Consider the following 23932-nt stretch of genomic DNA (forward strand, 5'->3'; position numbering starts at 1 on the left):
CATTGTTTCGATTGTTAATAATACTATAATTTATAGCATCTTTGAAAATTGTAACTATGATCTATAATATAGAGTGAAAAATATATGATTAAATATTAGTTTTATTGTATTTATTAAAATTAAGGAAAAATATAATTATGCCGGTAATTTTTTTTTTAGCGATTTTGATATGAAAATAATTGAACTCTTCTAATAATCAAGTTTAGCTTACCTGATTAACATAAATATTTTTGATATGAAATTTATTGCGGCCATAGAATGTAACAGAGACTATCAAATATGTAGTTCAAAAAAGGCGCGTAAACGCGTAACGTCACTGATGTGAAGTTGTCTGTATATTTTGTTTCATTAGTTATGTCTACAGGGTCTATGTCTTTATGTTGTCACAGTGATCCTCTCTGTGTTTTGGCTGCTTAATGCCGGTTCTTTGCCGTTCACGAAGATCATTGTTTGATACATAATTATTTTATTTGGTTGAAGAAGCTGTGCAGTGTTGGAATTGAATTTAAGGAAATAATATGTAAGAGCAGTTTACAATTAGTATTTTTATTATCTGTGCACGGTTAGTCTTTTTATAACTAGTATGTTTAATCGATTCAAGATCCATTTATTTCAAACACGTTTTTTTATTTAAAACGCGGGATTAAATTTAGAGCGGTATAGAATTAGATTGATTTTGTTTTCATGCAAATTATTTTGTTTTTAGTTTAATACATTTTTAAAATGGACACAATGGAAGTTACGAATACCGACTTAAATAATAAAAATGATGAATGCATAAAAAAAGACAAAGTCGATAACGTCCCTGCCGAGGAGATGACATCGCGGGATTATTACTTCGATTCATACGCACACTTTGGAATTCACGAGGAAATGTTAAAAGATGAAGTCAGGACGTTATCCTATCGAAATTCAATGTATCACAATAAGCATCTATTCAAGGGCAAGGTAGTATTTTATTCCTATTCAGTAGTGCTAATGCTATTGCTTTTTACTAAATTATATTTTTTCCTAGGTGGTTTTAGACATTGGCTGTGGAACTGGAATTCTCTCAATGTTTGCGGCAAAAGCAGGAGCGAGTAAAGTCATCGCTATTGAATGTTCAAATATCGTTGAATATGCACAAAAAATCGTTGATGCCAATAATTTGTCTCATATTGTTACAATAGTTAAAGGCAAAGTTGAGGAAGTTAGTCTACCCGATGAAATTGAAAAAGTCGATATCATCATCTCCGAGTGGATGGGGTTTGTATATTGTTTTTTGCTATTACATATATGTGAATATTCATAATTTAGTACTTAGTACATAATTTTTTGGTTAATTGTATTAATTTTTTTCATTAATGTCCATCTAGATATTTGTTTCATGTGTTCATAAGCATTAATTTATTTCAGATACTGCCTGTTCTATGAATCAATGTTAGATACTGTTTTACATGCTCGTGATAAGTGGCTCAAACCCGACGGTATGTTATTCCCAGATAAATGCACTCTATATGTAACAGGTATAGAAGACAGACAATACAAAGATGAAAAAATCAATTGGTGGGATGATGTTTACGGTTTCGATATGAGCTCTATTCGAAAAGTTGCAATTAGTGAACCTTTAGTTGATGTTGTTGATCCAAAACAGGTATAATACCTACATTTAATATTGTATTGTATATAATGCAAGTTAATAGATTTAATTACCCTATAATATTCAATAATTTAATTTAATTACCCTATAATATTTTATTTATGTACAAGTTTATGTATTTCAGTTGAAGTCTGATTAACAATTTTCAATGCATAAATTGTTTACATCTGTATATTTAAACATGCTTAAGTCGAACAAAACTAGTTAAAAAAATGTGTATATGTATAGCTGTCTCAGTGTTATTGATAGTAATGAATTTCTTTTTTAGGTTGTTACAAATGCTTGCCTGCTGAAGGAGGTTGATTTATACACAGTTAAGAAAGAGGATTTAGATTTTACTGCATCATTTGTCCTGCAAGTTCGAAGAAATGATTTTGTTCAGGCTTTGGTTACTTATTTTAATGTGGAATTCACAAAATGCCACAAACGGTTAGGTTTTAGTACTGCTCCAGAAGCACCATACACACATTGGAAACAAACTGTATTTTATTTTGATGATTACATGACGGTGAAGAAGAATGAAGAAATTTATGGAGTTTTTCAGATGAAGCCAAATGCTAGGAATAATCGTGACTTGGATTTCAGCATAAAGTTAGACTTTAATGGTGAATTATGCCAAGTGCACGAAGAAAATCACTATAGAATGCGCTAAGCTTTATTTTTATATAAATTCCTAATAAGGTTTTATACAATGTATTAAGAATAACATATGATTTACATCAATCTCTTTGCTATTTAAGGACGAGTTTCATTAGTCTCTCGGCTTTGAAATTCAAATTTTACTCAAAATTGTATATGTTACTGATAAGTAAATGTATTTAATTTAATAAAATTTTCAATTAAGCTAAGTACTGTTCTTATTTCTGTGTGAAATAAAAATTTCAGCAATTACAAAGCTATTTAAAAAAATAGTAATAAATAATAAATGGTTAACATATATTAATTTAGTAACAATATTAAATGCAATAAGCTGCATTTAGACAAGTATTTTTTATAGAACAGCATTAATTTCCAGTTTTTGTGAAAAAAAATGACTAGTTTATGTTTCAATTTATTCTGAATTTTAAAAATTTGTATGTGAGCTGGTTTTCGGCCTTTTGTCAACAATCTGTCTTCAATTGATTTTAAAAATTTAAAAATGGTTCAAAAGATATTGATTGGGAATCGCGTTGATTAGTTTCTTCATGAATAACTGTTGAAAAAAAAATGATGGTTTTGATAAAACTTTGTATTGTGATAAATTTTAGTCTGAAATAATATACTAAAATATTATAAGCCTACAATAAATGGTTGATAAATTAAAATTCGCTAAAGTTTCGTGTATATGTAGGTTTTGTGTACCGTGTATAGCTAATGATTACAGCTGACGCCCCCATTTAAATAAAATAAATCTTTAAAACCTGAAATGAATGAAATAAAATGTTTGAAAAATTAATTTTATTTATATAATTAGAGATATTATAAGTATGTTTGCAATACATTAATTGAAAAACGCATTGATTAATTTTTAGTGAAATCAAAAATTTTATTTTCGAAATAAACAGTTGAACATTTTACCTAAATAGTTGAATCAATCTTAAATCTTATTGATTTAGGCAGAATGCGACTACAACTGGGTTCATTTTTAATTTTTAATTCTGCAGTTAAAATCTACTATAGTACAAATATATTATATTGTCTTGTCTAGGATATATATAGTAATAGTATTTATTTTGGTTGAGTAGTCATTCGAAAGATTAGGCCAAATAGCATTCAGATTTTGAGGTTATGCTAGATTTAAGACAGCGGTGAGTGAAGGTTCTTTCAATGCATTATATTGCTTTCGAGGCAATTAATATTTAACAGTGGTGATAGATAATGAATTATTTTCATAATATTGTTCGCAAAATTGCATTATCTAATAAATTCAACTGATAGTTTCATATTTTAGGTTATTTCACCTTAGGATTTAATTGGTTCACAAAATATTGACAGGTTACTGTAATATTGTGTTGATTTTTATATTTTTATAAATATAAATAACATTAACAATTATAAATGCTAATATCTATCAATAATTGTTTTATTATTATTTGCAAAAGCACTTAATTTGAGACTGTTTGCTTAGCCTACATATTCAGTGTATTAAAGTCATAATTATTTCAGAAAATGCGTTTGATAACAGTTCTTCGTGCCCAACATTTGGATCGTATGTTTAAAAAGCATTGGGTTATTCAAGGCCGCCGAAAAATAATAGAAACTGGGGCAGAAGCAGCACTCACCGCCAAAGGGATACCTGTTATTGATGCAAGTGAAGCCATAAAAGAAAAAAGGCAAATAGAAAAGTATGTTGTTGTAATCAACAAAACTATTATTTCTGTCGTTACTGTTATAGTTGCTACGCACAAGTATTTTATTTTGAATTTTAATATCTATTGCATTAGCTCTTTGAAGTGTATTTCTCTTTTTAATTGTATTGTCTTTCATGATTTCAAGTGGGCAATTTTATCAAATTCATATTCAAGCCCTCTCATTGTTTTGAAATTATGTGATAATAATTAAGATAAATAGCTTTTAATATACAATTAAATAAATTAATTAGGTTGCGTTTGATTTATAATATCTTAAGCACAAGTATATTATGGTAAACAAAAATAAATATAACACGGTGTTATTAATAATGTCTTGCATGTATTGTAAGCAACCTTAAATTTTCTACACTGAAATATAATAAATGTGAAAAAGAAATGTATCAAAACATCCAACAGAAAATGACAAATGTTATTGCAACTTTTTTGTTTAATAATTATTGTAATGTATAATATTTCGATTACATTATATTTTGTTCTTTACAGAATAGATGTGATTGGTATAATTCCAAAACCAATAGCATTTGATGAGACTCATCCAAATTATCACGAAAGAAAGTGCCATTTCTTTAGAGATCACAATGTTCTCTTAGAAGGAGTAAAACAAAGTTTGGTTGTAACAAAGTCTATACAGCTGAAAGAAAATTCCTTACCAGAACATTTAGAAAATGAAATCAGTAACACTGAGGTTCCAAACCGTGTACATGACTTAGTTAAAAGAGCTATTTTTAGTGCTAATGTATTTGATACTGAACAAGAAAAGTTACCTAAAGTTACTGATCCTTTGAGACCAGCTTTTAATTTTCCTAGGCGACTTGGAATATCAGATCATAGGAGAAAGTAAGTTCTAATAAGACAAAAAAGAATAAAAAACTTTTTGTCTTGTATTGTTTATATTGATTTTTTTGCATTCAATTTGATTTATTACATTTTGAATATTTGTGTTTAATAATTAATTGAATGAATGAATTGTTTTAATGAAAATTCATAATTGTTTTATTTTTTAGCTTCATATTATCTTCCAAGCTGTTGAGAATTTGTGAAATGAGTTCAAATATTTTTTCGGAACGTAATGTTTTAAAAAATGCATATTTTTCTCTATGTTTGGAAAAGGATTCTGACTTAATTCAATTTGAAATAAATGCTGAAAATTTTGTTATTACGGATAAACCTTTGAAACCTGTTGTAAATGATGTGGCAAAAACAGAAGCGATCGAATTGTATAATATGTTTCCAATAAAGTCAACAATTACAATGCCGCAGGAAAACATTTATGAGTTAAATGATGTTTATCGTGAGTAAATTGAATGACATAACTTTTCATATTCTAAATTAATATAATATTGTATAATTTTGTCTTTAATTTCAATAATATTATAACAAATATTCCTCATTATTTGGATTAGTACAATGTTCTCTTAGTTTATTGTACATTGTGCGATTTACATTGCGCAAGATAATAGAATTAAATTTATGAGGAAGCTATTTGTAATATAAGCAATTTCAATGTGCACTTTCAAAATTAAACTCATGTTGATGATATTTGTTATAGCTTTAACTCAAGTAGCAAAAATGGATGCACCTCATACAATATTGTTAAATTTTACTCCAACATATGTTCATAATTTATATGAAACACCCGTAACAACAGACCAGACATTAGGAAGATCTATGATAAAAAGTTTTACGATAGCTGCAGCTTATGCCAAGAAAAAATATGGGGTATGTTTGAATTAGTTTTATTACCATATTTTTTAATTGAAATTAAAATGGAATTTTGTACTTTGTTTCATACCTTCTAATTACAAAGGAAACTCTCAAAGGGCTTTTAGACCTTTCGATAAAACTATTTATGTATGAATTTATTTGCATTTATGAAAAAAAGAAATGGTTTAAATTAACTGAAATTTTACATATAAATAATATTTTTTTAAAGGATGCTGTAGAAATTTTGCCTCAACCTATAACTGTTCAGTGTATACAAACCGATGGACGGTTGTTTGACTTTTCAGTATTTCAATTAAATACATTGAATATAAATGGGAATGAAGGAATTAAAAATATATGGTATCAAACTGAACAAATGCCATTATACAATATTTGTACATATGAGAAAGGAGTTCCTGTTCTTGAAGAATATAATCCTGAAATTATTAAATATTTACTTACGTTTTATAAAAATCAATAAAAGATGAATTATTAGTACAAATTTTATTTCTTCTTATTCTAATTTTGTATTCATATTTAGCCATAAATAGATTGATAATTTGTCATCACTCATAAAAATATTTTTTATACTGAATTACTTTATAATTATATGTGTATTAGTAGCATTGGGGCTTGCTATAAGCATTGGATTTGTGGAATGAATCGTTATTGGTAAATCCCAAACCATAGTTTCTATTGGTACATTTTCTGGTGCTCTCCAATCCATTATGGTTTTAGAAGGCAATTTCAATTCTGGACTTGAACTTGTAACAAATTCAAAGTGAAGTCTCCACTTTAAGGTAACTGTAATTGATAATTATAATGTAACAAAATTATTGATTGTTATTAAAATAATAATATCAGTCAAAAGAAAAAATCAACTTCCGGCAAAGAATTTTGTAATAACATAACCCAGACCATCGAAGTTGTTAATTAAGATAACTAAAATAGGAAGAAATGAACATACAAACCTAAAGATGTTTCAAAACACGGAGTTACATGTAAAGGTATAGGAAGTATGAGCTGAGTATGCGACAATCCAATACATACTTCATTATGTCTGTTATATGTTACAATTTTTCCTGTAGTTGCCTTGGATTCTGTTTTAGAATTTTTCAACACTTCTTCACATTGAAGAGAAACTGATATCTGAAATATTTGAATTATTTAAGTGCAAGATTCACTAGTGCAAGACTTAATTTGAAAGAAATAGTTTATATCTTCACCTGCATACATGGTACAACAGCTACTGAGAAATCAAAAGCACCTACAATATCTTCACCCAATTTATAAGCAGGTTTGAATAAACAAAATCGGCATACATGGCCATTATTATTAGTAATCATATAAAAATTTGGACTTCTGCGGGCCGTGATATTCTAGAAATTTCAAAATGAATTACTCAAACTCAAAAATTTATATCTAATCCATAGATAAATAAAATAATATGGTCTATCATGCTTAAAGTCTTAATTTATTTCTCAATTAATTGTGTATGTATGAAACAAATAATTTTAAAAAACAATCTCTTTTAGGAATAAGGATAGAATTTGATTAAAACACTAACTTGTAAATTTTCAATGGCAATCTCCAATGGCGAATCAGTTTTCTTGGTTTCAAGAAATGGATTAGTTCTTGTAAGCTCTTCTGAAGTATCATTGCATAAACCTAAACCATCCAGAGGAGTATTAACTGAACTCAATGGCAGCACACGAAATGGTACTTTCACTAACTTAACATTTGAATTTACTCTTTGAGTTCCTATTAAAACTTTATAGGAGTACTTGACCAATGAGCCTCTGTAAGAAGGAGGCGAGTCAATTGGTATAACTTCATTGTAATAATCTGCAATTAGTGTAAAAGTAATTCGATCACTGATAGAGTAGGTGTGATTGTGCTATGGATAAATAAATTTTTGTTTCAAATTCGGAAGTAATTAAAATTCCAGGCAACTTGAAACTGAAACAAACTTAATTCTTTATACACTAAAGAATTTTTATCTTCAAAGATTATGTATATTATTAACTACTTTTTTTTAGGAATGATATCATCACAAATTATGCATATAAAATAATCATTGGTCATGAAGAGAACAAAACTTACATTTTATGGATTCTCCAGGTGCTAAAGTTAAATCACAAAACAAAATCTTAGGCTTTGTTGATACAATAATCGAGTCATTATTTGAGTGCAGTGTTTCTAGGGACGTGCCGCTATTGATTACCACGGTGTTATTAGATACAGAATTCAATGTAGGACTTTTATCAGTTGCGCAGTAACATTGAATTTGAGCAGAAGCCCACGCCAAGTTCTCCACAGAAGCACTATTGTTAAAATACATAAACTTAGTTTTTGAGATTTTATTTATTTTATGAGAACATTCCAACAATACCTATGGCCTTGTAAATGATCGGGTGTAGAAGGATTTTTTATTATAATCACACATTCGATGACTTCTCCGACCAAATAAACAGAACTGTTTCGTATTAGAGTAGCAATTATTTCTAACATAGTAACAAAAATAAATACTGATAAATGATAAAATATTGCTTTACATAACTATAATTTAGTGTGACAGTGTACGTTATAAATGTGTAAACTAAATATTAAGTAAAAATGCCCCATTAAGTATAGTTGAATAATTTTGACAACTGACAGATAACCTCTTCTCATAAATGTGCCAACCTTTCCCAAAACGACATCAGATTCCCGAAAGATGTTTTCTTCGTTTACCAAAAAATAGTATGTAGTGCTTGGACCGCAGTTTATAGTAAACGCTATTGGCTATAACGCTTTTGTAATAAAAGGTAAAATATAATATTCCTCCATAAAATTGAGTACGTCTTCCTAAACTTGCCAGTTGCGTATTGACAGTTCTATACATCAGTATCAGTAAGAATATATACCGCTCCTAAAAAGGAGTATTATTTATCTTTCAATCTCTGCATAAATCTTATAATTTACAGATCCTCGTTAAATTTGGAGTTGCATCAATTCGTAAATTGTTTTGTATTACACAGGTAAAAAGAATTAATTTAGTTAAAGGTAGATCCACCTGTTGAAATTTTTAGAGAACTATTTGATCTTGACTACATTCACTGAAAATGTACGGCAATATTTTCAAACCTATGGTTGAGCGTTAACTGTTACTATGAATAAAGACATTTTGTAAATATTATATAATATAATACTAACTAGTGGGGTGCATGGCATTAAGGCAAATTGCTGGAACTTCCCGTACCGCAATTAAAAGTCTTGGTGCGCAACGCAAAAAAAAAATTACACAAAATGTGTACACATTATTAAAATATCTATAACATATCTGATAATTTGACATACATATGTCCAATAAATATTTTTGACCGCCAAATGACATTTTTTAACTTATTTTTATTGAGACTCTATAACCGCTGGACCTGCATTCCCAAAAATTTAATCAGTTCTTCATCTTGTCAATACAAGTAAAATGTTTTTTTAAATTATTAAAATTGGATGCTCCATTCTCTTAAAAACTGAGTCACCGTTTTTGGCACTTTTTGCTCCATATCTTCGGAACGGCTAGACCTGCCTTCGCCAAACAAATCTGCACGTCTCCTTATCAATACAAATCGAATGTTTTTTTAATTATTCAAATGAGTTGATCGGTGTTCCCGAAATCGTCGACGAAAATTTGTATCCGCACACACACATACATAAATTTTTCTAAGGTATGCTAAAATATTCAGAAACCTTTGAAACGTAAATATATATAAAAATTTTCATTTTCGATTTTTTTTGAGATTACTGTAACTTACCCTATGGGAAGTTAAATATAATTAATGCGCGCATACTTACATTGACAACAATTTCTGGTGAATGCAATAAAAAATAATAACGTTTATTAAGTTATCTTAAAGTTCAGTATATCAAAATTATTTAGCCTAGACAATATAATAATGATTATTTAGTACCATGCGTTGTGGTTTATATTAACTTAAATAATAAAGCTCTTATTATTAAAATAAATGCGTATTTAATTTTCAGTATTTATTGGATTTATATTTGAGTAAATTCATTGTACTTTTTGTTTCGATTGTGCTGTGTTTATAATCATTCATCGTTTTCCACATGGTTTCCAACAGTTGATTCAATTGTTAATATAGAATTTAGTAAAATTCAGTGGGTCATCTTTTATTTAACGATCAAAATAATAAACTAGTTGTAATTAGCATTTTGCCTTAAGGCAAGTTCCATGCACTTTCCGATACGTATATATAATCAACTTAATCAATAAGAACGGAGATTTAGGTCTATTTAAAAATTAATTTAAATTATAAGTAAAATTATATATTTAATTAGGTAAAGAGTATTTTGGGTAAAATGTTCAACTGTTATTTTGAAAATAAAATTTTTGCTTGCACTAAAAACTCATCAACGCGATTTTCAATAGATGTCTTTCATACATACATACCGTAATTGTATAAAATAAGTTAATTTGTTTAACACATTGTATTTTACCTATTTTGTGTTCAAAAAATGTATTTTATTAAAGTATGTATGTCAACTGTACGAAACACGGAACGTAAATAATCGTTCAGCATAGATTCTGATTAGAATCTTTTATGTGCACGGCGAAAGACTAAACTCTGATGAATTTTTCATTTGAATTTGATCAATTTAAAATAGTGGGCTAAAATATGAAAATTTGTACTTTTTTCTGCTAATTATAAAGAATCGGTTTGGCGGATCGTCGCACAAAACTGACAAACACTAGTGCTTGTCGGAATTCATCGAATGGCTTTTAAATTTTTGAAATCAGACCAATAGCTTTTGAGAAAACGACAAAAGATAAACAATCAGCTCAATTACAAACACATACACGCATATACTTTTTCCAAATTTGGTCTCATTCGATTCAGAATGACTTGAAACGTCCAGAAAACAAAAATAGCAAATCGGATTTTTTCGCGAAAACATAGATTTCTCCTTCGGGAAGCTAAAAAATATTATGGAAATCTCACATAAGAAGTTACATAACAAGAGAACAAAAATAATTTGTATCAATTTGTACTAGCGATGTTTCGAAATTGTGTTATATGTTCGTTCAAGACATAGTTGAGTGTATATTAAAAAAACATGTTATTATATTTGTACAATAGTCCAGTTATTTAAGCTTAAATCAGGTAAGAATCTCGGAATTCGAGATACCGAGCTGTATGTCTGCAAATACTTGTATTTTGCACCCTAAAAGTTGTCTCAAAACCTACATATGGTAAGGCGTACGCAACATATGTATAGGTTTTGAGACAACTTTTAGGGTGCAAAATACAGATTTACAGCTGGGTATCTCGAATCCGAGGTGAACTTACTATAATGGCAAAAATTATTTATTGTCGAGTATGAATAGAAATAGCTTCTCCTATCTATTGAAATAGCCATTCTTTTATCAATTTTCATTAATAAGTTTTCAGTTTATTAAGAATACTTTGTTTTATATTAATATGAATGTATACATTTATACTATTATAAATTGGTTAGAATTATAATTACGTTTGTACTTTCTATCACCAAGAGCTACAGTTTGTAATATAAATAAATAAATAAATTGATCGAATATCAGAAATTGCTTTGAACTTTTTAACTTTCCGTAGGGCAAGTTATAGTAATCGCAAAAAAATCGCAAATGAAAATTTTTATATATCTTTACGTTTCAAAGGTTTCTGAACATTTTGGCATACCTTAGAAAAAATGGATGTATGTGTGTGTGTGTATGTATGTATGTGCGTGTGTGTATGTATGTGCGGATACAAATTTTCGTCGACGATTTCGGGTACACGGATCAACCGATTTGAATAATTCAAAAAACATTCGATTCGTATTGGTAAGGAGACGTGCTGATTAGTTTTTGGCGAAGGCAGGTCTAGCCGTTCCGAAGATACGAGGCAAAAAGTGCCGAAAACGGTAACTCAGTTTTTAAGAGAACGGAGCGTCCGATTTGGATAATTCAAGAAACATTTTATTTGTATTGACTAAATGAAAACCTGTTCAAATTTTTGGAAATGCAGGTCCAACGACTTTGGAGATATGGAGGAAAAAGTAAAAAAATGAGCCATTTTGCGGTCAAAAATGAACATTAGACATATGCACATCAAATTATCAGATATTTTATAGAGATTTTAACAATAAGTATAAATTTTGTTTACATTCCTATGGGTTTCGTACTAATGTTTACGCGTTAGACGGCGACGTGGCGCTTACGCGCTTCGATATTTCATCTTTATGCAGCTAAAGCAGTACGATTGCTTTGAAAAAAAGTTCAGAGATTCCAAAATATTTCAAAATAAATGATTTAAGATAGAATGATTTAATATTGTTCGAAATTTTATTAAAAGTTTCAAATCATTGATCAACTCTTATTGATTATTTTTATTATTCGAATTTTGAATTGCGGTACGGGAAGTTCCAGCAATTTGCCTTAAGGCACGATGCCCTAATTGCCTTAAGACAGAATTCCACTTACAGCTAGTTAAAGTTGGAATTCGAATTGAAACCGTTCCTGACTATTCGGAGCGCGAGGTTTGGATCTCCACTAAATCGTCTCGTAATCGCGCCACTAGCGCCACGAGTCGTCGTGTCGTTCGCCCAGTACTGCTTTACTACATTCGCAGCCCCTGGCCAGTAGACATACAATAACCATCGTAGAAGTGTGTGGTCGCGTGAGATGCTTTTTAAGTCGCGTAATATAGAATCAGCTTATTAGCAATTGGAAGTGGTTTGACATCATATTTTGTGACATTGTAGATAACTTAAACGTGTTTACAGTTATTTTCATTAAGTGACAGTGTTTAGTTCCAATACTATTGACAATAAATACATTATGTACGATTTTGTGTCTAAAGCAGATTAGGTATGTACAGATTATATTTAATTAAATTATCGTTGTTGTGCTTTCGGTGGCTAGTAATAATGATTCCAACAAATCGGTAATATGAAATAATTATATTTTTATTAATATTTTATCGTGTTCAATGGGCGTAACACTTGGCAAGTAACCCTCTAATAGGCTAATTCACCAATAACCAGGTCTGACCATGGATCTATTTGTGGTCTTGCAGTAATTAAACTTTTGTCAAATCATTTCACCTGAAAATTGAATGAATTACTCCAATTCAAAATATAACATGAGAAATTTACTTTCAATTAATGTTGCTTAGTGATCGGTAAAAATTCAATAACTTGAACAAATATATCACTAATAAACCACTTAAGATAATTAAAAAAAGGAGACGCCAATAATATTTGAATATTTTTTTGGTTTATGCGTTGTCCTGTTTTTAAATCGATTCTTAAAGTCACTTCGATGTTAATGTTTTAGGTCAAATTATAATTCGGTTTACTTCTGAGTTACGAGCGTTATATTTTAATAGTAAAATCAATTTTTGTATCTGCATATTTTCAAGGCCGTTTCTAGTATATCTTCAGTTTGATCAATGGTTGTTAAGTCACATGCAAATTTTTGAAGGTCCTTTAATTTTATTGTTAAACTTCTAACTTATAAACTGAATGACTAAACAAAAGTTATTTTATTTGTTCCTTCAAACACATAGTAGACACACAGAAATATGAATCATGAATTATATAATTTCATATGAGTTTAATTCGTTTGTATACCAACACACGTTTGTATAGTATATATTATATAATATACTATATATATGTATATATATATATGTATATATATAATTTATAATATATTAAATATTACACAATAATAATAATATAGTCAAATAAGAACCATGTTTGATAACATCTATTTAATTCCAAGAATATTTGTGCCATTAAGTTATAATGCATATTCGTTTCAAAAGCAAGCAGAACTTTAGATCATTTTAAAATCATTGTAGAAAAAGGCAATCAATTTTTTTACTATCATTTTTTCTATAATTTATTTATCAACATTACAAGAGTACAGGAAATAAGTAAAAACAACTAGTCGTGTATGGCATCGGGCCTTAAGGCAAATTGCTGGAACTAGTACCGTAACGAAATGTTCGAGGAATATTAAATGTTTTCAAATAGATTATTATAAATATTGTAACATTGCCTAATATTTATAAGAATTATATAAACTGAATTCCAAAGTTGAAATTAATTGTTTAAAGTATATTAGAAATTTAGTCAGAATTAAAATTAAAATCTGAATTATTTTCGATATACAAAAAAAACAGAGAAACAAAAAAAAAATTTGTTGAAAAAAATGAACCAATTTTTTTTTCCAAAAGCAAATATTTTGTTAAAACAAACAGAAAGTTTTTTGAATCACTCAAATCGGACGCTTACTTTTCTCAAAAACAGCCATTTTTTGCACATTTAGCTCTGTATCTTCGAAATGGCTAGACCTATCTTTGCCAAAAACTGATCACCTCTTCTCCCAAATATTACAAATTGAATGGTTTGTAGATCATTCAGATTGGATACTCCGTTCTCTCAAAAACTCGATTTGTATTTTCTGCATTCTTTGCTCCGTATCTCCGCAACGGTTGGACCTGCCTTTGCCAAAAACTAATCAGCACATCACCCTATCAATAGAGGAATCGAATGTTTTTTGAACCAATCAAATCGGTCGATCCGCGCGCCTGAAAACGTGGACGAAAAAATGCAGACATACAAAACACACACACATCCATTTTTTCTGAGGTATGCCAAAATGTTCAGAAATCTTCCAAATGTGAAGATATTCAAAAATTTCCATTTTAGATTTTTGGCCCATTGCTATAACTACCCTACGAGAAGTTAAAAAAGTTAATTTGGGGGGTCCCAAAAAATTGACAGGTGATTATGCCCAAGAATACAGCCTTCCTGTTAATCTAAAATGAAAAAAAGAAGAAGATTATTAATCTGGAACTATGTATGCAATGTCATACACTAAGATTACGTTAATTTTTTTTGACAAAATGGCAACTGTTTGATAACAAGATTCATTTTTCTTACCACTTTTTTCAAGTTTCAAATTTTCTTAAAAAATACTTAAAATTACAAATTTGGGGATGAGGCTATTTTATAAGTGTATAAAAAATATTTTCTAAAAATTTCAAGTAATCGGTTTAGTAGAACTTGAAAAATCGTGGGCATCGTATTCAAAAAGACAGTTTTGAAAAAAAACGCGTTTAAAGTTTAGCAAAATGAAGGAAACAGAGAGGATTCTCAAGGTCAAACAGCTGTATCTCCGGAATTTTTTTTTTTTAAAATCCTCTCGTACACATATTTTTAAATAGTTAAACTTAAATATGAAACAAAATAAGAAATGTTTTTTTTTATATTTTTACACTAGAATACCCCCTTAAGTGTCCTAGAACATAATGCTACTTAACGATAGTTTTTCAGAAGGCAATCTAATGGTTGACCTATTTCTATTTCATATAATTTCATTATTAGAATTACTCTAATACTGGTGACTGAATTTTATGCAGCAATGCAGGAAAAGGGCTATTTTCACATGAAAACTTATTTCCATCTATAAAATTTAGTTATATGAAATCATTTATACTGTCAATTTGAGTTATATATCATTTTTGTATATTGTTCTCTAAGCATCCATTAATTTTGACGATACAATAGTTTTTCTATTTTTTTCAACAATGTTTTGAAATTCAACAAAAACCTTTACTTCGATTTTATTGAAATTCATTTAATTATTTTGTGATGAACTATCGGTTTTTGAACAAGTGGCAAAAAAAAAACAATTGAATTAATATCAATGTATATTTTGAATTAATTTTCAAATATATAATAGATTTGATGTGCGGTACTATAGTGTAACATAAATGATTCAATTGCGTAATGCAATTATTTTGTATAATATGTAAATACTATCATATCAGTAACACATTTGCATATAAACAGTGAAATGTACAGGGCAGTATTTATAGAGTATATTTTGATTAGAAAGAAAGTAATTTTATGCAATTTGTTTGATAAAAATTTGGAGTCAGGTCATTGGAGGTCATACATTTATAATATTAATTTATTTTTGATCATTTTATAAAGAATGGTGACGTTCAAAACAATTTCCAAAATGCATAGCTGGTTGATTTTGACATGTTTTACAATAAAATGTTGTTCGCCGCCTTCCTCCTGGTGCTTTTCTGTCAGAACAGACAATACAATCCCTTTTTCTTTCTCTCGCATTTAGAATATGCCACTGATTAGTCAGTATATTTTTTCATTTTTTTGCTGCCATAATGTTTTTTTTTTCTATTATATTGTCTAATAATTCATTTTTAAAATATAAAGTGAAATAATTTATTGGAGGTCTTATATTGCTTGGTATTTGTAGTCGGGGTGTTTGTTGATGTATGTCAAACTCGATTATTGAAGGAGAATCGGCACATTCGCTAATGTCTTTCCACTCTTCTTCGAATTGTCAAACTTCTTTTTCTTTTCGTCATCATTACATTCATCAGTATCTTCGGTGCGAATAGTAATTTCGTAAAATTTGTCCGTATGAATGTCTATTTGAAACTCATCTTCACTACTGCTTAATTCACAAAATTTACCAGTCGTTTTGCCATATTTAAAAAAATATTAAAAAAAGACTATATAGCAAAGAAAAAGGCTAAAAATACTACTAAAACAACTTAAAATTATTTTCAAAATACAACACTGTTTATCACTGCTATATGTAATTTATTCAACGTTTCGATGCAAACTGAGTCATCTTATATATAAAAATGGATCGCAAAATGTGTTGGTAAGCGCATAACTCAACAACGCCTGGACCAATTTGGCCAATTCTTTTTTTAAAATGTTCGGTCATGTCCAAGGATGGTTCTTATGGCCTAAAAAATTGAATAATCGCCGGGAAAACCCTAAAAACAGCTCATTTCTCTTTTAATCGAGTAGGCAATGAAATTTGTAGAAAAAACAACGATCTATGTCATGACATTTTGTGTAGTTTTTGATAATCTAATTTTTATATATTTATATAAACATTGAATATCTTTCTATTAATTAACGAGCTATATTGGCATCCAAAAACAATGATGTAAATGAATTAAATTTCAAAATTCAAGAACAAATTACAGGCGACTCAGTTGATTCGGCAACTAACCAAGACGATCCACCGGAGTTTTAAACTCGCTGGATTTGCTAGGATTGTCACCTCACAATCTTCAAATAAAGGTTGGATCGGCAATATAATGTTGCAAAATATCGACCAACCGCGCCTTTGCAACGGCACAAGGTTAGAGATAAAAAAAACTACCAAACAACATGATGGAAGCAACTGTATTGAAAGGATAGTATAAAGCAGAAGATGTTCTCGCACCGTGCATCCCAATGATTCCGACTGATGTGCCATTGAGATTAAACGACTATAGTTTTCAGTGCGTTTATGGTATCATTAAGTGTTTGTGGTATTAATTTGGAAAACCCATGTTTCTCACATGGAAAATTGTATGTTGTCTGTTCCCGTATTGGAAAACCATCAGATTTGTTTGTCTATGCGCCAGGTAATCAAATAAAAAATCGTTTATCACAAAGCACTACATGAAAATTGAACTGATTTTTGAATTATGATTTACATTATTAAAATTACTTACTTTTAAATGCTTATAGTGTTTTATTTAATTATTTTTAATTCACACCGAATTATTACCAGAGTGACGGTTCTGTTCAGGATAATTTTTTGCAAAGAATAGAAAAAAGGTAGGAACAAAACACACCGCTGCATTACAATTTTTTTTGACAGAACGAAGTCTGTCGGGTCGGCTAGTTGTTTATAAAATAGCCTGTGCATCACAGAGTATGTTTGTCCATTCAGGTGAACAGCCGTCCCCAAAGTTAATAATGATAAATAGTAGTCTGCCCGAAAGCAGGTCCATGGTGTGAGAGCACCACAAGACGATGATTTCCTTACCCTTCCTTATTGGTAAAATATAGTTTTACAAATCTTCAAGTGACTAAACTACTTGGATAATGATTGGATCGACCAACTGAGTTTTTTTTTTCTGGCTCAATGAAAATTTACAGAATTGAATATCATAGACAACGTTAGAATAAAAGTTGTCCATTATTTAAACTGAAAGCAAAATTTTAAACCGAGGATTGATTAATTTTAAAATACAATTTTAAATATTGCCAAACATGGAGTTAGTTCAACCAATTTGAATTATGATCAAAATGAATACTAATAAATTTTGAAAATTTAGAAAAATTATCTATATTTTTAAAGATGGATGAATATGTATTGATGAGTTTATTGTACAAAAGTATTTTTTTATTATTTGAAACGAAATTGTCTTTGTAAACCATTTTGTTATTGCCTAAATAAAGATTTATTTTACATTGCAATCGACAATTTCGATTTTAACGACAACGCTACTCTTACTCGAGTATAAAATGAAATCCCAAAGATTTGTACAAAGCTTTGACTGGTTCATGTGGATAAGAAATAAATAGGTACTAAAATCGATACTTGTGGCATATTCAATTCAATTGTGAATTTGTCTATATTTAAGTAAACACTTTGAGTAAATATAAAATACTACAATTTTCTAATTTAGCAGGGAGCATTTTATGATAAATTCTTAAGACAGACCGATTACAATTGCTCAGCAAAATGTGGTGCCTTCTCAGGAATCGTAAATCAAAATTCTCTTTAATGAGAATAATTTATTTATTTATATATTTACCAAAACTTTTAATAGTTTATTTTTTTGCGTGAGGTGTCCATTAAAGATTTAATTGCACCAACTTATCTAAATATCAACAAAGAAGCAATATACACCGAACCGATACCGCTCAGGCCCGGGAGCCTTGGATTTGAGCCAAATACCACTAATATGCTCCTAGTTTAAATAACTAACATTCGTTGGTATCAAAACATTTGTCCCGTCATTCATACCACGTTATATAGGTGTGATCTTGAACTGAATGTTTAAATTTAGACTAAGGAACAAGTTCGTGTTTGCATTTGTTTGAATGACACTTGCATTAACAATCAGCTCGGCTTGTAACTCAGTTTTCTGAAGTCATATATGGAAATGATAGAACTTCCTTTATGTTAAACATTAAACAAGAGCAAAATGTACCTAATTTGTAAAAAGAATGTTAATAATAATTTAATATCACTGTTATTAAGACATTCATAACCACAGTTCTGTAAAATTAACTTTTCATATTTGTCTACTTTTTCAATTTTTCTTTTTCAATTAAATTTCTCATAAGAAATATGCTATCGACGACGATTTTCTTACCAGATTTTTACCAGTGCATAAATGTGTAACACAATATATCTTTTGTAGATAATACATGACAAATCAATTAAGATTCATATTTTAATATTACCAGCTTTGAATAGATTTTTATTTTACCTATATATCGGCTGATATGATATAGAGCACACTTTTTATCTTCCATTATTAATTTTGTTTTATTATTTAATTAATACCAATATTATCTACAGTATTTGAAATATGTATTTATAAGTTGATTGATTGATTGTATATGACGAATTGTAAAATGTTTGAAAATATACAAACGAACTGATGCTAAGCATAAGAGAAGTTTTTGGAGCCACTTTTTTTATTTTTTTTTATTTATTTCTTATAACCAATCTGAACCTTGGGTTCAATGAGGTTATTTGCTGATGGGTACAGGGCTTTGAAAATTCCCCCAGTGAGAAATTTTCTTACATAAATATATTGATTGTTAATTTATTAAATCTTGCGGCCACTTTCTTTTTAATCTTCTCATAGGAACTTGTTTTTGCAGGTCTTTTTATTAGATCCAAATAGATGGTTTGGTTAAAAAAACTAACCATAAGATTAAACTTATAAGATTGCAGGTATGGTTTTATAATTTGTTGTTATAGAAATAACAATTAACCCTTTCCACTCGCGAATTGCGAGATTTATATGAATTTTGTCGCCGGAGCGGCGGCATCCGAGTGGAAAGGGTTAAATTGAGTTAATCATCATATTTGAACTTACTACCAATAAAATTATTCTACCAATATTGTAATCATCTTGAATATTAGAATTATTCAACGAAATCATCTACATCAAATTTTTTTAGTGTTATTTTAATACGAACCGCTGTCTAAACATTTACAAAACCAATTCTTTTATGATAGCAAGTTCAAAGCATATAAACTCTTGTTTGCTAATTACTTTTCATTGGGCTTTTGTATTTCTTCTGATTTGGAAATCAGTGGTCATTTCATTAGGCAATTTTAAGCTCGTGTCTTTAATAATAACAAATAAAAGGTGTATTGATCTTTTAAAAATGGTTCGATTGAAGAAATTTATAGCTGCATGTTGTTTACGCGACAAAAGATTAAAATTTCATTTAAATTTATCATGTATTAAGTTGAAAATTAAGATTAGTATTTTACATATTACTGAATTTAATTTAGAATTAGTAATACGATGATTTGTGTGAAAAAGGCGTCCTTAACCAGTTAACTGTGATTGACAAATATACTCGTCGTGGAGGAGTTGCAGACTTTTGTGTATTTACGAGTATGCTTGTCATCGTACAAAATCTCAACCAGTGGCTATTTAGATTGCAATTCTTGAAAAAAAGCATATTCTCAGGTTTCACGATATCTAGAATATTTATAAACTACACGGGTATTAAATAAATAGTTGCAAGTGACATTTTGTATTAATTTTTGTATTTGTGGCATTGTTTGATGAGACAGACACACAATGGTAAACAACTCAAAGAGCTTTCAGATCATATCCATTTTTTCTGATAGTATCATACAACGCTGGTTTAAAAAATATTTAATAATAGAATATCGTGGATAAGTGGGTAGAACGACTGCACCTGAACTAGAGGTCCCGGGTTCAATCCCTCTTCGCGGAACCTGATGCCGATCAGTAGTGACAACGGTTTTTAGTTCGAAATGTAAATAGTAATATGTTTCCAATTTCAAATAACTCTCATCCGGCATTGCTGCACTAATAAAATATTCGCTCTATTACAGAAATTGTGATAATAAAATTTATCACACAGGGATGAGACAACTGTTTGTATAATCGACGTAGTATTAGTAGTAGTATTAAGTCAGCTGTTCAAAAAGCCAAAAAAAAGAATGTTATAAGTTCTGATTGCTGTTCAAAAGCAAAAAAAAAGAATATCGTGTTCACCAAAATTACTTAAAAGCATAGATAGATTTCTTGCTATATTATTGCTATTGTGTTAATTACTTTTAATTAAAAAATATCTCAAGTTTTTGTTTAGATCTTCGTTCCCAAATGTTCGAAAGCCAACTGTAGAAATGAAATTATTGTGTTAAAAATATTTAAAATCTTCAAAAAAAAATTAATGTATGTGTATATATCTTTTCAATTACATTTTATTTTAAAATTCAAAGAGCTCAGCATCTTGTTAGTTCAACTTAATATTTTTAAAATTACTGCGGACTGTAAACGAGTGCTTTTAGCTGTTTGGGTGCGCTAACTCATCAGCATAAAGTTCACATAACGGTATGTAAAATAAACATACAGAAAAATATTGTAAATATTACGAGAGACTGAAATTTACTTTAAGCTTATTGTTCTATCCTCAAAAACTCCATTTCTGCGTTTTTTAACTTCGTTTTGTCGACATATTTTTTCATTGCTATTAATTATTTGTGCAAAATAAATGAATAATTCTTGCAATTGAGATAATTTTTTTCATGCTAGGTATACAGTAAACTTGCCTAATTTGACCACATTTTTCAAAGCCAAAACCCTGTCGGCAATGCTAATCCGGGACCCCGGTATATATAACAGTTTTTTTATATCAATCTTTTTTTTTATAAGAATTGTGGACTTTCAGTAAGAACTTTATTATTCGATTATATGTCATACTTTTTCTTCTATGATATTATATCTTTTATCGATCTATATGTTTTTGCGCTTTTGAGCCTGTATAATATTCGATTTTTATCATTTTTATTCATAAATATTTTGAAAAAAAAATTGTATTTGTTCGTTTGTTTTCATAATTTTGTTAATTCATCTCTTAATTTTTGAAAAATTGGGACAATCCGGGACAAAAGATTTAAATCCGGTACAAATCATGCTTATAAAATAACCCGGGACACAAGGTAGAAATCCGGGACTGTCCCGGCCAATCCGGGACGTATGGTCACCTTAATTTAAGGTAAATTTAACAAAATTTTAAGTTGCCTTTTGAAACCTTATAGCCCGATTTTCTAGTTTTACATTATTAAAATCATTGAAATTGATAGTTGATTGTTTTAATAATCATATTGATATTTAGCATAAAAAACTTTTAATAGAGCTACACCATATAAGAATACCAGTAATAGTAAAAATTAATATTATTTATTTTTATGAAGAAGCAAATGATTTATATAATTAGTAAATATTTAAATTAATGAGATATAAATAGATTAACGAACGAGTAACGAATGCAATAAGCAAACAAATGTTTGAACTATTAGAATAATTTATTGAATGAATAAATGATCAAGCATTGTATTACGAAAAGCTCACGATTTGATGATCAATGACATTAATTTACAGCATAGGGCTTGACTAAATTACTCGTTATCAGTCATTTAGACTTACCAAATAACTATTCAAAATTCATTCAAAGTGTTTTCAATAAACTAGCTGTAAGTGGAATTTTGTCTTAAGGCAATTAAGGCATCGTGCCTTAAGGCAAATTGCTCGAACTTTCCGTACCAAAAATTATTATTTTTTTAAAACGATTAACATTTTTGAAAAAAATTACTTTGAAAAAATAAGATTTTTAAGAAACTATAAATTGGACAAAAAATTTTTTTTTGAAAAAAAATGTTTTTCTTTATTTTGACATATTTTGGAAGATCTGAAATTTTTTTCAAAGCAATCGTACTGCTTTAACTGCATAGAGACAAATATAAAGCGCGTAAGCGCCGCGTCGCTGTCTAACGGATAAACATTGTATATGAACAAAACGGATAAACGGATAAACATAGGAATGTGAACTGTAAATTTATGCTTATTGTTAAAATCTCTATAAAATATCTGATAATTTGATGTTCATATGTCTAATGATCATTTTTGACCGCCAAATGGCATTTTTTTTTACTTTTTTCGTTAGATCTCCGAAACCGCTAGACCTGCCCTTATGAAAATTTGATCAATTCTTCATCTTTGATCAATACAAGTAAAATGTTTTTTGAATTATTAAAATCGGACGCTCCGTTCTCTTAAAAACTGAGGTACCGTTTTTGGCACTTTTTGCCCCATATCTTCGGAACGGCTAGACTTGCTTCCGCTAAAAACTAATCGCAATGCCTCCTTATCAATATGAATCGAATTTTTTTTGAATTATTCAAATTGCTTTATCCGTGTTCACGAAATCGTCGACGAAAATTTGTATCCGCACACACATACATACACGTACACACACACACACACACATATACATCCATTTTTTCTAAGGTATGCCAAAATATTCAGAAACCTCTGAAACGTAAAGAAATATAAAATTTTCATTTTCGATTTTTTTGCGATTACTATAACACCCTACGGGAAGTTAATAAGTTGAATTGCATCTCAATTAAAATGGTCAGTATTCTTTATATGTAATGTATATTTTTCATATTTTTTTAGATGTTTACTTAAAATAATGCGAATTAGAAATTTTAGTGAGATGTTAGACCTATTATTATTTTCATGGTATTTTAAGTTCATTATTTTTTTATTATTTTTATATTTTTTAATATTATAAGGAATTTATTCTACGCGCAGAGTATGTATGCTCAATAATTTTATGTTAACATATTTCACGAAAATATATTTAATACAATATATTTTCTCCGGCGCAAAAGTTTTATCAAGGCGCAGTCCGAGTTGTGGGAAACCATAGTTTGTAAATAATATATTATCTCGAGATTAGTCTCGCACCTATCTCGCTATATCAAAATTTCATTATCAGAGCGTCATTCCATTTTCACCGGGTTCTTTTATTTGTGACACAGGGGACCATAATAACTACCTTAGTATTAAAGGACCTTAACCTTTTTGCTTCCTTTGCTGATAGAAAATTTTACGTACTTTTACAAGTATATATTTCGTTAGTTGTATAAGGAGTATATTTTTTTATTTATATTTGAAGTAATGCACTAGAAAATATCCTTTAATTAATTGATAAAGCTTGTTTAGAAATGATTAATGTAAATAATTTTTAACTTGCCGTAGGGTAAGTTATAGTAATCGGCCGAAAATCAAAAATTAAAATTTTTGCATAT

At 29.0% G+C, this 23932-nt stretch overlaps 3 protein-coding genes across 5 annotated transcripts; 2 read left to right on the forward strand and 1 right to left on the reverse strand.

Moving 5' to 3' along the window:
- Positions 1-496: 496 nt before the first annotated feature.
- On the forward strand, positions 497-2401 carry LOC113377937 (protein arginine N-methyltransferase 1-like). 2 transcript variants are annotated; one of them, XM_026618399.1, is made up of 5 exons: positions 497-520; positions 707-948; positions 1016-1245; positions 1396-1633; positions 1908-2401. In XM_026618399.1, the coding sequence occupies exons 2-5, from the start codon at positions 724-726 to the stop codon at positions 2289-2291; spliced, it is 1077 nt and encodes a 358-aa protein (XP_026474184.1). In that variant the 5' UTR covers positions 497-520; positions 707-723; the 3' UTR covers positions 2292-2401. The 2 variants fall into 2 exon arrangements, with proteins under 2 accessions (XP_026474184.1, XP_026474185.1); XM_026618400.1 differs by having other exon boundaries at positions 512-562.
- Positions 2402-3265: 864 nt separating this feature from the next.
- LOC113377938 (39S ribosomal protein L37, mitochondrial-like) lies at positions 3266-6163 on the forward strand (the record flags this gene model as incomplete). Its single annotated transcript, XM_026618401.1, has 6 exons — positions 3266-3426; positions 3785-3963; positions 4474-4827; positions 4995-5281; positions 5540-5709; positions 5924-6163. Coding segments are annotated over exons 2-6 (1227 nt in total), but the record flags the coding sequence as incomplete, so codon positions are not given.
- A 56-nt stretch (positions 6164-6219) lies between these two features.
- LOC113377939 (RAB6A-GEF complex partner protein 2-like) lies at positions 6220-8697 on the reverse strand. Of its 2 annotated transcripts, XM_026618403.1 has the most exons (7): positions 8659-8675; positions 8087-8605; positions 7798-8018; positions 7262-7539; positions 6921-7073; positions 6666-6843; positions 6220-6498 (listed from the first exon to the last, which is right to left on the reverse strand). In XM_026618403.1, the coding sequence occupies exons 2-7, from the start codon at positions 8203-8205 to the stop codon at positions 6290-6292; spliced, it is 1158 nt and encodes a 385-aa protein (XP_026474188.1). In that variant the 5' UTR covers positions 8206-8605; positions 8659-8675; the 3' UTR covers positions 6220-6289. The 2 variants fall into 2 exon arrangements, with proteins under 2 accessions (XP_026474188.1, XP_026474187.1); XM_026618402.1 differs by having other exon boundaries at positions 8087-8697.
- Positions 8698-23932: the final 15235 nt, after the last annotated feature.

This window comes from Ctenocephalides felis, unplaced genomic scaffold (assembly GCF_003426905.1).
Source record: "Ctenocephalides felis isolate EL2017-DRISC unplaced genomic scaffold, ASM342690v1 CF-g0.4_SCAFFOLD_01886, whole genome shotgun sequence".
In the NCBI taxonomy this organism is placed as follows: Eukaryota; Metazoa; Arthropoda; class Insecta; order Siphonaptera; family Pulicidae; genus Ctenocephalides; species Ctenocephalides felis.

Bases quoted from the DNA above. Each gene is read 5' to 3' on its own strand.
- LOC113377937 (XM_026618399.1), top strand. From the start codon at position 724: ATGGACACAATGGAAGTTACGAATACCGACTTAAATAATAAAAATGAT. The intron at 949-1,015 runs GTAGTATTTTAT...ATTTTTTCCTAG, and splicing joins AGCATCTATTCAAGGGCAAG to GTGGTTTTAGACATTGGCTG. The intron at 1,634-1,907 runs GTATAATACCTA...TTTCTTTTTTAG, and splicing joins ATGTTGTTGATCCAAAACAG to GTTGTTACAAATGCTTGCCT.
- LOC113377939 (XM_026618402.1), bottom strand. From the start codon at position 8,205: ATGTTAGAAATAATTGCTACTCTAATACGAAACAGTTCTGTTTATTTG. The intron at 7,074-7,261 runs GTTAGTGTTTTA...TGAAATTTCTAG, and splicing joins TTGCCATTGAAAATTTACAA to AATATCACGGCCCGCAGAAG. The intron at 6,499-6,665 runs GTTTGTATGTTC...TATCAATTACAG, and splicing joins GTGTTTTGAAACATCTTTAG to TTACCTTAAAGTGGAGACTT.